Genomic DNA, 15,217 nt, shown 5'->3' on the forward strand with positions numbered 1-15,217 from the left:
CTGGGAGTTGCCAGCATGGGAGGTGGGGAATATTCAGGTTATGTGACTTTATGAAAGATACCAGTACTGGCGAACATACAGGAAAGTACTGTAATGTTCTTGTCTAGCACCTTAAGCCTGTTCTGGTTTTAAACTGAACCCCATTTTCCATTGTCCTGGTGAACCTCAATTGTCCCTTGTAGCATGCAATGTTAGCCAATGCGCTTGGACTCCACGCATGGCACTGTCAGTGTGCCTTTAGCCTGATATCACACTCCCTAATTGTCTGTTTTTGTGTTTGATTATTGTTCCTATACTAGGACAAAGATCATAGGACAGAGGCAGAGACTGTGAAGAAAAGGGTAATTTGGGACATGGAGAGATGCTGTTATATCGATCCGGGTGCAGTGATAACGTAAGTAATCAAAGAGCATGTAGTATTCAATGTATTTGACCCTTTCAAAGTGTATTGAAGATGGAGGTCAGTGATACACTATGCTACAGAGAATTGTAAGCACTTGTATCAATGAAAATTATGAATGAACTTAGTACACATGTCTCTGATTAATAAGAGCTGCTGCTCTGAAAATGGTTTGATACTATTCCAGGCTGACTCTTGCCTTTATCCTTGCAAGGTAGTAAATTGAGTTCCACAAATGTGGGTACTAATGATGGTAATCAATTACAATAGTTGCCTTACGCTCTTAAACTAGAATTTTCAGTATGCAGCACTACACAAAAAAACATGTGCTATTATTGTAATCAGTTTTGAAAATGCTATCCATGCAAAATATGAAACCAAGTGAAAATGTCTTCAGCGCCCTCGGTAGAGGTGCCAGCCATTCAGGTAACCAGGAACTATGGCTTTATTAGACAGTGAAAGCCCATGTTCCATTCTGGCCACCTAACATTTTTTAGCCAAATGCCCTTGACATCACACCACAATTGTATATTGCACCTCTCTCCATGCAACCCACGGCCGCACCCATTCCCTCCACTGAACTTTTTTACTCACCCACTATGGCCACATCATGAACACATATTTGCATCCAAAATATCCCTGAGATGTGACTGGCACAGTCTGTCCTTTTAGCTGTATGTGTTACCATTTCATTTGGCAGGGCCCCTTGCATCTACGCATACACACTCTGTACACTATGCATACAGTCGTCATGTTGCTAAAGTAGATTCTTATGTTACAATAATTATCTGTGAATTGAGTATGGACTTAATCCTCCCCACTAATGACATTTTGTTCTATTCATGTTTTTCTTATATGATTAAATATTCCAAGAAATATTGATTATTTGTCAAGAGTGTTGTCATTGTTTTTGACTAGCACGCGGTTGTGAAATAGTGCTTTGTACACTTTTGATTATGCAAGTAACTTAATCTTAAATCCAAATGCTCTCCCACCTTGGCAATCATGCTAGCTTACTGCTCCAAAGATTCTACACCGTGAAGAATGTAGAATTTGTGGTATGCAAGCCTTCTGTGAGGTGCCCTGGAATCCACTCCCTGTTATAACAGGCCATAGAGCCCAACTAGCAAATCCCGATCTTCTATTGTGGTCAGGTCAAGGAACTGTTCTTTTGCATCCTTGTATTTTATTGATCTGAGTGTGTTTTTTTAAAATACATTTAGGTCAAGAGGTGACCATTTTTATTTAAGATGTGAAGGAATCTTGAATTGTAAACTTATTTCTGCTTTTTCAAATAAAAAAGCTCAAATCAAATGTTTTTCAGTTTTATTTCTTTTCATAATACTGCATTTCACCGCCAGGGTCACATGTGGTATATCACTGGCTCCAAAGCGTGTATCAAGTGCATTTGTCCCTTTTTGGGTACCGACTCACACAGAGAATGTCACACACATGGACATCTTCATCCATGTCAACTCAATGCGGGAATGACACCATTGTTCCTTCTGAGGCATCTTCAACACATGCAGACCAAAGCAGGCATCCAGTAACAGAGATGATGGAGGATTTCATCCACAGCCACCTTGCTTTGTATGTTGATAAAAAGTGTTCAGTACTGCGTTTGGTGCCACATCCTGAATTTGTGGTCTTAATGAGGCCGGTCTAGGGACTGTTGGTTCCAGATGTCTACGCACAGTTATTTATCTCTACCAATGTGCCTTGTGTGACTGCAACCTATCCGTCATCACCCAAACTGCTTTATACCCAGGACAAAGTTGGTATGGTACCGGAGTGTGCCTTAAGAACTCGTCTCAGGTCTCTGTATGTCTGGCATGCCCTATGGCTGATAAAGATTTGGTTGTACAGCGGGTTCACCTGAGGATATTTAGCTCAGCTTCCTTCATAAACTTGGTGTTTCGGTACTGAGGCATTGGTGTCTTGCAAGATTCCTTGTTTACCACATGATCTTCTTCTGCTGCTCTGAGAACATAATTATACCATACAAAGAAGAGGATGACCTTAAGTGCAGTAAAAAAAGGATTCACTGATTCAAAAGCCTTTTTCTTTAAGCATTTGTCCGCTGGGACAATGGTGGCGGAATGTCGAGGTCTATTGGTATCAGCAGTGGAGTCAGGCAAGGTTGTGTGCTGGCTCCCCTTTCAATCTCTACTTGACAGACCTCCCACCTCAGCTTCTAACGAAATCCAGTTGTCCCCCCAAACTGGGTGTCGAGCATTTCGCCAGCATGTTATATGTGGACAATTTAGTTGCCTTGGATCACTCCTATGATATATGATATGGCATTTATAATGCGCCTATACACAAGTGTTTCAAGGCGCAAGTGCGATGAGAAGTATGTTTAAAGAACTACATAACCATGCACTAGAGAATACGTTGATTATCAATGTTAAAAAAAACATAAATATGTTGATTGCTGGTAAAAAAAAGTACATGTGTTGTCCATGACCACCACATTGGGCAGCATAGATTATGTAAATAGCTATATGTACCAAGGATTAGAGATGTGCAATGACAACAGCTATCGGTTCATAAAGGACAGAAAAGTAAGGAAAGCTCAGCAATAAGCGCTCCTCCTGTGCAGATTTACTTAGAAGACAGCAGGCTACACAATTGAGGGGATTCTAACACGCTACAATGTTTTTGCCAGATGTTATTATGTGGATTGTAGGCACTGACAATGAGAGATGTAGGGTGGCTGAATCATTTAGAGGGTATACTTTGGCGGAAGGACTTCCGATTACCACATTCAACGCCTATGGAATACCTGCATTTTGAGTTGGGCATTGTATCGCTGAGTGGGGGGATGTATACGTTAAGGCCAGAACGATGCCGAGTGCCCAGCTTTGAGGGAAGTGGGTTGTAATTATGGGGCAAAAGAGGGATCTCGTGGGAAGAACAAAATGTGGCCTTCTTCAGTTCTATAAACTGGTCCCCCTGGCAGGTGTTTTGGACTAACTTGGTTGCAATCAAAGACTCAATGCATAGGAAGGCAAACATGTGGTACTGTAATGAAAATCATCTACATTTATCAAATTTACATAATTATAATGCAATGGTGCTGGTATCTCCCCAGGCCATAAAAAAGTCACAGTTACACCACTAATAAAAAAACCGGGCCTGCATCCTAGAGACCCATGCAACCTTAGGCCAATAACCAACTGTAACTTCCTGCTAAAGATTATGGACAAAGTAGCCACGGCACAACTACATGCACACATTGAGGCCTCTAATGCGCTACACCCACATCAATCAGGGTTCAGACCATCTCATAGCACAGAATCAGCCATGCTCGACTTACAGACAAAGATGCTTAGCATCTTAGACAAGGGGAAAACGGGACTTCTAATCCTGTTAGACCTCAGTGCTGCCTTTGATCTCTTGGATCATAATCTGCTCGAAACTGCCTTAGGCAAAACAGCAAACTGCTCACAGGAGGCAAAAACATGGATAATGTCCTTTTTAAAAGGCAGAGCATCCCGAGTTCATTGGGGAGACAAATTCTCAATGGAAAGGAAGATCCTCTGCGGGGTTCCCCAGGGAGCCAGCATGTCCCCATTGCTGTTCAACCTCTACATTAGATACTTATGCTTCATCTTAGACCATGCTGATATATTCTTTACCAACTATGCGGACGATACGCAGCTGGTACTGGAACTCAGCGGGGACCATAAAACTGACAACAACAATCTAAGCAGTATCTATAACCTCATAGAACAATGGATGGATTCCAACTGGATGTGTTTGAACGCCAGCAAAACTGAACTAATGATCTTCGGATCTACCCAAGCCAGAAACTCACTGCCCCACGGCTACGCAAATTTCAAGATCAAGGATGCTAACATCAAAGTACTTGAGAAAGTAAAAACTCTGGGTATGATGATGGAAGCGTCTTTTGGGAGCAGAGGCCCAGACTCAATACATAAAAAAAACCTGCAATTACTACTTGAGACTCCTCAGAACTATTAGACCGTATCTCACGGAGAACAACTGTGCCACAGTAGCCAGAGCAACCATCCTCCCCCGTTTGGATTATGGGAACGCACTTATGCTAGGAGCCAACAAAAAAAACATCCAAGCGTTCCAGATTATCCAAAATAACGCAGTTAGGATAATCAAATGCAAATCTAAATCAGACCACATCAGTGCATCTAGGAAGGAATTACACTGGCTCAAAGTGGAGAGCAGAACCCACTTCAAGGCTCTCACAATAGCCCACAGATGCATCCACGGGAAGGCACCAGGCTATCTAAAATCGAAAGTACGTCCTAATGTTCCAAGCCGCGCCTTGAGATCCTCGGATCAAAATAGGATCGCAGTGATGCCACACAAACTTAGATCTGGACTGGGAAAATCTTTCCCAGTCATTACAGCAGGCATCTGGAATAATCTGCCAGCCCACATAAGGAAAGAACCTAACTACTTACGTTTTCGTAAATTAGTGAAAACATATCTCTTCAACTGACCTTGGCTTTCATGACCCACTAAATCCTTGATTCCAGGAACTGTCCCGCCCATTTCTGTTGTCTCTGTGTTCACGTTTCTGCGCCCCGAAACTCGCGAGTTAACGGCGCAATACAAATAATTAAATAAATAAAATAAAAATAAATCTCATCTATTTGAAAATGCATTGTTATGTTAATATTGCGGACAAATAAACTTCCCTTACTTACACTCCAAGGGACAAGGTTGGGTATACCTCAGGACAAGAGGTTTTGTAGACTGTGCAAATTCCCCAGCCATCCGGAAACAGCAAAACATGTGCTTACGGAATGTAAAATGCTGGGTTCGGTATATGAGCCCAATGGATACATTTACAATTATGATACAATAAAGTTAGAGACCTTTTGGACTTATTCAGCCTCATCACAAGTACTGGTTTTACTGCTACATTTAAGGACAGCCAAATCACAGGTTTGGCTGCATTTACCCCCAGCTCAGAGCTGGGGGTAAATGTGCCGGGAAATTCCAAATTTTTGGTGCCATTACCGTGCGGTAATACCGCCAACGGTAATTGCAATGAAATGTCCCCATTGGGTCCAATGGGGAATTACTGTTACCGCCAAACCCGTGATCCAGCACTAATCACGCTGGAGGGTTTGGCGGTAACGCTATTAGCCCAGGCGGTATCGATACCACCCAACTCGTGATGAGGCCCATTGTCTAAATTCGGAATTGGAGAAACTGCACTTTATAGAGTTTGGCATTGGGTGGAAAAACAACTAAAGCTCAAAGTTTGAGAAGTGAGAGATAAGGGTACAGTTTTTAGGGGAGGGTGGAAAACCCAATATAAATGTTAGATGGTTTTCATAGGGTTTTTGATATGCATTTAATATGGCTTTTTCATTATTTTATCTGTAGGAGTTTCACATTTTAGAATGGACTTGTCTATGCTTTTAAGCTATTGTAACTGAAAGTGGAGGAGGCGATCTGCTGAACGTCTGGTGATGAAATATGTTACTTACAATGTGATATGGATTTAAAGTGGGGCACTTTTGACTCACCTTTTTTCTAGGTTATTGGAGAAACGTTTTTTAGAGTTTCACGTTAGGGTCCTTTTCTTTTTTAGTTGTACATTTCTTTAATAACACATTTTTCATTGAATTTTCTTTGCTCACACGCAAACAACAATACATAAAACAAACATGCGCGTATACGCAGCACAGGGTACTATAAATTGCTTCAAGTCCATACGTAAAACAACTCCGCTTTCCATGAGTTGTTCTTTCTTTTGGGCAGTTCCGAGTCTGTTTGCACCATTCATTGCCCAGTGACATCCACCTTGTTCAATCTACTGCTAGTTCCCTTTTGTGCCAAATTTTGCGGGCTTTCCCGGGGCAACCTCTTGCGGTGTACACCCGGCTTTCCATTGTTATGCATGCGTTCACATCCGCCACCCATTGGTCATATTGCGGAATCGCATCTGAGCCCCATAGTTGTGCAATATTCCTTTTGGCAAGGCCGGTAGATGTCGAAAGCAAGAGTTTCTCAAATCTGGTCAGTTCACCCTCCTCTTCAATTCCCAGAATTACCAACTTCGGCTCTGTAGGGATCACTTGGCCCATGACCGCTGTAAGTCTATCGCAGCATTTCTGCCAGAATGGTCGTATTTGCAAGCAGTCCCATAGAATATGAAAGAAGGGGCCTTCTTCCTGCTTACATCTTAGGCATCTGGAGTCTGAGATCTTTCCCCAGCGATAGAGTGTTACTCGTGGGTAGTATACAATATGCAGCATCTTCAGTTGAATAAGCCTGATTCTTGCTGAGATTGCTGTCTCACGTGGATACATTAAGGCCGTGGTCCAGTCCTTGGGGAGTAGTGGGCCAATGTCCTTTTCCCATTTCGCTTTCAGGCTACTGAGCTCTGTTGTGGCAAAAGAGGAAATTGCACTGTGCATGACTGATGTGGTTTTAATATTCAAACTCTCCAAGACAATGTTTCTCTCTATCGGTGTACACTCAGGTAGGTTGGAGAGGTCTGAAATGTGAGCTTGGAGTGCATGGGTTAATTGTGTATAATGATATTGCTCAGTCACTGGGAGATTAAAGCGGGTGGATAGGTCTGTAAAGGATATAAGTTTCCCTTCCTCTATTATATCACTGATCTTTGATATCCCCGCCAATTCCCAGTTTGGCCATTTTGGGAGTTTGTGGAGCTCTGGGAGGGACGCATTCCTCCACAATGGTTGAAGTGGTGTGATTTTTTTTGTTTCCTCACCCTATGCATTTATGCGATTCTACCCAGATCTGTGTCGTGTGGGTTGTCATCGTGCGGGGGTGAGGGAGGGGGTGTGTGTTTTATGACATGTAGAGGCTCTCTAGCAGGGTTGTGCCATGCCTCGCGGCTATTTCCGCTCGGATATGTGTCAGTTCAGTGTTCCTGTGTAGCATGTCATTAATAACCGCCACCTGGCTCGCCCAGTAGTACATTTGTAGGTGTGGAAGCCCCACTCCCCCTTCCCATACTGATCACTGGAGCGTGCGTAGAGCTATCCTTGGATGACCACCCCCCGATAGGAGTTTCCGTAGGGATCTATACATTTTCTGGAATTCAACAGTGGGAATATGTAGGGGTGCGTTTTGTAGGGCGTATAGAAAATGGGGAAGGGTTAGCATCCTGAAGAGCGCCGCTCTACCTGATAACGTCAGCGGCAACGCTATCCAGTGGTTCACGACTTCTGTAAATCTGACTATGATCGGGTACAAGTTCTTGTGTACAAAGTCTTCAAGCTTGGTTGTGATCTGGATGCCTAGGTACCGGAAACTTTCCAGTTCTATTCGGTATGGAGAGCCCTCAGCTGGTATACATTCCATGTCTTTAACAGGGAACAGTATCGATTTACTCCAATTTACCCTTAAACCGCTGAAGCTTCCATATTCTACCAGTATCTTTGTAACTATGGACAGGAGACAGCCGGATTGCTCATATAGATCAGTAGGTCGTCTGCATATAGAGAAACTCTGTCTTCCCAGTCCTGGGCCCATTGGAAGCCCAACCATGTATATGCACTTCTTAGCATTATTGCCAGCAGTTCAATTATTAATGCAAAGAGCATGGCTGATAGAGGACAGCCTTGTCTTGTCCCTCTTCCCAATTTAATGCTGCGGGAAGACCATCCGTTCACTTTCACTACCGCCTCTGGGTAGTTATATAATAGCCGAACCCAGCCTATAAACTGATCTCCAAAATTCATCCTTCGCTTTATTATCCACAGTGCCTCCCAGCGACCGAATCAAAGGCCTTTTCGAAATCGATGGCCAGCAGTGCCAGCGATTCCTGTAAGGTCAGTGCCTTCTCAGGTGCTAGGTGTAGCCTACAGATGTTCATCCGTTTGGACCTCCATGGCATGAAGCCACATTGGTCTGGATGGATCAGGGATGTGATTACATTCTGCAATCTACTGGCAAGTATCTTGGCCAGTATTTTAGTCTCAGTGTTTATTAGTGAGATCGGTCTATAGGATCCACACTCATCAGGTGGTTTACCTTCCTTTGGTATCATGCTGGCTCTTCGCAGGTCAGATGGGAGTATCCCTTGTTCCTTCGAGTGGACAAACATTTGGAGAAGGTGTGAGGCTATTTTATCCCCTTCTATTTTTTTCCATACCTCAACTGGGAGGCCTTTCGGTCCCGGGGTTTTCCCTGTTTGAAGTTGCAAGATAGCAGCCTTCAATTCCTCCTCTGTGATGTCCCCCTCAACGGAGGTCTTTTGGCTAGTGTTTAAAGTGGGGAGGTTGACCTCATCTAGTATCGTGGGGCCTATGGGGACGTTGGGGGCTCCATACAGCTCTGCATAATAAGATGCAAAGCATTCTGTGATGCCTTAGTCGGACAAAACCATTTCTGCATTTGCAGTTTCTATTTGGCGAACCTGTTGCTGGTCTGCATCTCGCCTCTCTAACCACGCCAGCATCTTCCCAGCTTTATCACCAGTCTCATACAGCCACACTCTCATTGCTCTGTGTGCCTGCTTAGCACAATCTAGTGTTATATTGTGCAATTTTTTCTGTGCAAGAATCAGGGCTCTGTTTGTCTCGGGTGCATTATCACACATGTATTGTGCTTCAATGCGGGCTACCTCCCGTTGTGCCTCGTCTAAGTCTTTCCCATGATCCTTTTTGTGTGCTGATGTCCATGCTATGATCTCTCCCCGAAGGATAGGTTTATAAGCTTCCCATAATGTTCCTGGCCTGTCTACGGACCCCGTGTTTAACTCAAAATATGTGTCAGTGGTTGTGCAAATCTTTTCTATTAGGTCCGGGAACCCCAAGTAATAATTATTAAGGCGCCACGTTGGAGGGGGTCGGGGTCTTTCGGTTTCCATGTCCATCAAGAGTGGAGAGTGGTCCGAAATGCCCCGAGGGAGCAGTGTGATGTTTTTCGCTTTACGAGTATCCTGTCTAAGCAAAAAGAAATGGTCCAATCGGGATAACGAAGCATGTGCTCCCGAGTGAAATGAGTATTCAAGCGCTTCTGGGTGCATGTCACGCCGTACATCCCTCAGACCCAATGCGACAGCAAAGGTAGCCAGATTAGTGTAGATTGCAGGGTTTCTCCCTCTGATATGCGTTCGGTCTAGTTCTGTGTTCATGACCTCATTAAAATCTCACCCAATTATCCAGGTGTCTGCATCATTAGTAGTCAGGATTGGCATGATAGCCTCGTTTGTCTAATTATTGCATTTCTAATGCGCACCAGACCCAGAGGTAACAGGGCGCAGTCAATAAATGAATGCAGACAGGAGGGCTGGTGGAGAATATATCGCTATGACTGCAAGTGTTTGGTTCCATAGTGCTCCGTTTATATACACATACCACCCCCCTATATCCTGGGCCACACTGGAAATCGTAAATGGGAGACTTTTATGTATCAGGATTAACACCCCTCTAGAGCCCATGGAGAATCCTGCATGTATCACTGTGCAGTAGTTGGCCCTCTAAAAAAATTACATGTCATGCCAACCAGGTGTGTTTTGGTAAGTAGTACAATGTCAGGTGTATGACTGTTTATGAATCTTATCACCAAACTCCTTTTGATATGCCAGGAGTCTCAGATGTTTGGTGTTAGCATTGGTGAGAGGTTATGGGTGCCACTGTTTACCACTGTGTTTCCCGTGTGAAATGTGCTTTCCATGTATTGCATCGTGGGCTGCTACCAACTCGCGTGTGTTTGACGTAGCTATAGAACCTATGTTTACATGAACAGAAAATACAAACCCCAATCCCCCCTCCCTATACTCCATCCCCAACTGAAGCATCTGTTGCCCACTCAAACCAAACTTCCTTACAAATAACCAAACTCTTGTTGTCCCCCGTCAACACCACATTAAGGGTAACGCGGGGGGCAGCTGTGAATAAGTATTGCTTACTTTCTTCCTGGTGGATTTCTCGGGGGTGGTTTGCTATGGGCCGCCAGCTGGCTGCGGTGCAGGAGAGCTGAATAACACATTGCAGACAGGGTGCTGGTCTTGTGTCCTGTTCCTTTTTTTGTAAGTAGCCATACTGTTACCAGAGTGTAGTTGTTCGCCTTAATTCACCTCCATTTGGGTCATCTCTTCTTGCTGTTGCAGCGGCCGTGCCTGTGGCGATCTGTCCGGGCGCGATCTGTTCCATTCACGTTCCCGTCTACTCAGCGGTCCCCAGTCACCATCCAGGTTACGCTCCGCCCAGTTCCATGCTTCCTTAGAATCTGTGAAGTGTACGGTTGTACCATTGTGGTAGACTTTTAATTGCGCCGGGAATAGCAGCCCATATTTGAAGCCGATAAAGGCGGAAATATAGTCCTATTAAATAGATCAGACTATATCATTATGGCGAATGAACATCTAGCTACTCCAGGTTGTTACAAATTGTTAAAAGGAAATCCTACATCACGAACAGTTTCTGAGTTATCCACCCTTATTCAAAACTGGCACTCCCGTGGACTTCTAACTGACGATGAGAAAGATTTTCTATTGGTGTCTTGTCCGGTCATACCGACCATGTATTTTCTTCCTAAAATCCATAACGAGTTTTCCCAATTACCACAAGTCGGACCTATTATGAGTGGCCTGGGATGAGCCACGGAAGGACTTTCACAATATATAGACACTGCTATAAAGTGTATGTTTCACATTCTTCCAGCTTATTTGTGAGACACCACACATACTTTACAAATACTTCAATCAATTCAATGGTCTGAACATTACTTGCTAGCGAGCTTTGATGTCAAATCTTTATACACTTCAATTGAGCACCGTTTGGCGCTGGATACTATAGATTTTACATTCAGGAACCACTCTTCTTCGTACACAGAGCATGTCACTATGATTAAAGAGTTCTTGGCATTTACTTTGGATCATAATCAGTTCCTGTTTAATGGCCAATATTATGTGCAAACTAAAGGTGTGGCCATGGGGCTAAGTATGCTCCATCATTGGCCAACCTCTTCATGGGTTATTTTGAATATCAGTACATTTTTACAGCACACCAATTCAATGCTAATATTGTTGAATGGAAAAGATACATCGATGATGTTTTATTAGTATGGAATGGTACCATGGAATCTTTCCAACAATTTGCTGAATATTTAAATGTTAATACATTTGTGATAGCATTCTCTGGACACTGCAGTCCCACACAAATAGAACTCTTAGACTTAACCATCAGCATTGTAAATCAGACGATACATACACAGACGTTTAGAAAACCTACTGCTGTCAATTCTATTTTGAATGCAACGAGTTGCCATAAACGTGCTCTTATTAATTACATTCTGTTTGGGGAATTTCATCGAGCTCGTAGGAATTGTAGCACACAAGATGCCTATGAGAATGAATGTGTACAGATTAAGGAACGGTTTCTGAAACGGGGGTATTCAAGACAATGTATCCAGAAAGGTATGCAACGTGCTAATGACATATCACGTGCAACAATACTTGCAGTCTCAGAAACTAAAAAACCCACTGACCGGTCAGAAGTGCAAATTATTACGAAATATGTTCAAAATTCACATATGTTGTTTCGATTGCTTAACAAACACTGGTACATTTTAAAACTGGATGCAGATTTACGAACTTATATAACTGATCGACCGAAGTTCATTTTCACGCGTAATCAGACACTCAGATGTCAGCTTTGTCTTTCTTTTTTTGATCCAAGGACAGATCGAGTTGAACAATTTTCTTGGTTACCGCCTAAACCCAAAGTTTTTTTCAAATGCGGGATGTGTAACTTTTGTACATTTTCAATATGTGCAGACTGTTTCACATGCCATAATGGTCTCTCTATCCAAATACGGGACTTCCTCAACTGCAAATCAAAGTATGTGGTTTATGCAATTTTATGTGGTAAAGTATATGTGGGTTCTAAGATTAGGGAACTAAGGATCCGCATTAGAGAACATTTCTCTCATTTAAATAGCTCTGATCACAAATTGCCACTTGCCCTACATTGGCAGGAACATCATCAAATGGATGATGTTATGAACCTTCACTTCATTGGGCTAATGCAAGCTTGTGTTCACCCCAGGGGCGGTGACTGGCAAGCATTATTGCACCAGTTGGAAGCACGAACCATGTGTCACCTTAGATGTACCATGATGGGTCTAAATACAGACACAGAATTACATGCGTTTCTCTAAGTGGTGGAGGGATGTGAGCCAGTTTCCCATTTACATGTCACTCAATAAGAATAGATTTGATGTTAGGAGTGACAGCAATATTTACCTGTCACTAAATGCGAATAAATAAAGGTCACGAAAGAGTCCACAGGAAGGACAGGACACATCCAGGTGGATGTTAAGATCTCCTAGGAGGAGGAATTTAGTGGTGGTGGCAAGGAGGGAGGATGAGCGGTCCGCCCACTCGGAGAGGAAGGAGGTAACCTGGCCAGGCGGCCGGTAGATAGTAGCCACAGTAAGAGAGTGGCCAGGAGAGAGAGAGAGCTTGCCAACCAGGCATTCAAAGGAGGAGTAGACCTGTATAGGAATGATAGAGGCAGGGATCCACTCTGGGAAGATCAAGGCTACACCCCCACCGGGATGGTAGGATCTGGGTGCACAGAGGATCTTGTAGTCATCAGGGAGGAGAGTGTCAAAGTTCATTACAGATCTGGCCGTGTACCATGCCCTGGTGAGACTAAGAACATCAAGGTAGAGTTCTTCCAGGAGACGGCAGATGTCAGAGGAGTGTTTGACAGCTGAGCGAGAGTTCAGAGTGGCAATGTGGAGAAGGTTGCCACCCTTGAAAGGCTTCTGTGGAGGGGTACAGGTCAGACGTACGCCCTGCGGAAGTGCAGAAGGAGCCCCAGGGTGTCCAGAAGGAGGAGAGTGAGAGCGTGGCCAGCCGAGGACACCGAAGGATGTCTCCTTGGTGAGCTCTGGAACTCCTTCCCCATCCTAATGCCCTAAAACCGCCTAAAATACACTAAGTACCCAGGAATGCGGCTTTGCGAGTTCTCGTGAGAGTCGGGAGTGCCTGGTGCAGTAGACGGCCCTGGGGAATCTCTCATCGGGGAGAGAGCAGCAGACGACTCGAGGGCCCAGTGGTTTCCAATATGGCGGGCGCAATGTGCGGAGAAGCCCGGAGGCTCGTCAGCCCGCCCCCGGTAGAGTGCTAAGCTGATTCGGGCTCAACCCGTGGAGTCCTGCGGGGGGGCATATCGGCCCGGAGACTGGTAAAGGTGTGCTGGGTACATCCGTACCACCCCCCCACCCAGCTTGGCTGGGGCTGCCGCGACGGAGGAAGGAGGCGGAACGGGAGCCCATCTGGTGGAGTGCCCTGAGGGAGCGAGCGGTACGGCCCGCTGTGTGCATGCCGGAGGAGGCGGTGGGGGTGCAGCGCTCTAGGTGATCGCCTGCTGGAGGAAGAGGCGAGCTGCCTGCCAGACCTATGCACGGCGTGGAGGCTGATCTGGCCCGGGATCAAGCACCGATCGGCGGTGTTTGGCCGTCTGTCCCCCTGGCCTGGCTGGGGGTCCATATGTGAAGTGCGCTCGCCCATCCAATATTTGGGATGCGCCTCTGCGACGGAGGAGAGGAGGCGCGGTGGCCCACTGGTTGGAGTGCCCTGAGGAGGCGGACAGCACGCCCCGGTGTGCACACGCCGGAGGAGGAGGCGGGGTGTGCGGCACACTGTTGTCTGCCCTACCATTCTGGCCGGAGCCTCTGCAGCCGGAGGAGTGGAGCGTTGCGGAAGGCTGCTCTCAGGCAGGCAAGAGGTGAGGAGGCGTGCTGCAGTGGAGAGAGCCCCGGAATTGTGCAGAGTTGCATGCTGCGAGGCAGGGAAGCGGTGGCACCTATGCTGAATGTGCTGTGACGGGGCTGGAGAGAAGGGTGCCCCGAGGCATACAGAGGTTTTCCTCCTGGACTAGTGTTGTTGGGGTGAGTGGGCCGGGGTGGAGACAACCTAAGGAGAGAGTGTTGGCTTGCCCGGGATAACCTGAAGGGGACGCCTTTGTGCGGATGGTGCCCCCCATCCCCCTGTGGCGTCACCCAGCAGCCCAAGAGGAGGACACGACTGGAGGTCCCCAGGGAGAAGGGGACTTAACTCCAGGGAGCAGCGTTCAGTTACATCGGAGTGGAGGAAGTGGAGTGGAGCAGAGCAACCTGAGGAATTCATATAGCTGTTATAACAGGCATTACGACGTTAGAGCCAGCATTGTAATAGCGGATCGCCAGCCTTATATAAGGACAGCGCGGACCTTGGGCGACCCTGTTTACCACCGGCATGGGGGAGCGGGGAGCGTTTGCTTCGTGGGGTGGTGCTGAGAGCGGTGGCAGAATGTCTCAGCAGGCTGGAAAGCCCAAAGGTTTGGGATCCAGAGATATCAAATCCATGATGCATTATGCGGAGGCCCAGAAGCGTAATCAACTACAGGCGCAAGCTCAGATCCATTCTCCCCCCTCAGGGGCCTTGGAGGATTGCGATGATCCACCAATTCGCACATCAGATTTATTAGCAATGTTACAGGAGTTGAAGAAGGATATTAAGGACAGCGCCACTGACTTAGCCAAGTCTATTACTGATCTTAACAAGGGAATAGTGGCAGTTGGAAGGAGGGTTGACGAGATGGAGACAACAGTAGCTGAACAAAGCCATGAACATGAAGAGTTAGCACAAAAGGTCCGGACCCTAGAACAACAAATGGAGCGGGTCCAGGACAGACAGGAGGATGCAGAGAATAGATCCTGGCGGAAAAACATACGTATCCAGGGGAATCCCGAAATCTATCACTGATGGAAACCTGCATCAATATGTGACAGAGTTGTTCCGTCACATCCTGGGCCCGGATACCGAGAGGGACATTGTCCTGGATCGGA

The 15,217-nt window shown here is 45.7% G+C and overlaps 1 protein-coding gene across 3 annotated transcripts in view; it reads left to right on the forward strand.

Moving 5' to 3' along the window:
• CFAP70 (cilia and flagella associated protein 70) overlaps window positions 1–15,217 on the forward strand; it is a 1,359,754-nt gene that overhangs the window by 373,542 nt on the left and 970,995 nt on the right. For all 3 annotated transcript variants that reach the window (XM_069613256.1, XM_069613257.1, XM_069613258.1), the window contains exon 8: window positions 300–394. In XM_069613256.1, coding sequence (XP_069469357.1) covers window positions 300–394 — 95 coding nt within the window. The remainder of the gene's footprint in view (window positions 1–299; window positions 395–15,217) is intronic.

The sequence above is a fragment of the Ambystoma mexicanum genome, chromosome 5p (genome assembly GCF_040938575.1).
Source record: "Ambystoma mexicanum isolate Mex_15411 chromosome 5p, UKY_AmexF1_1, whole genome shotgun sequence".
Taxonomy (NCBI): domain Eukaryota; kingdom Metazoa; phylum Chordata; class Amphibia; order Caudata; family Ambystomatidae; genus Ambystoma; species Ambystoma mexicanum.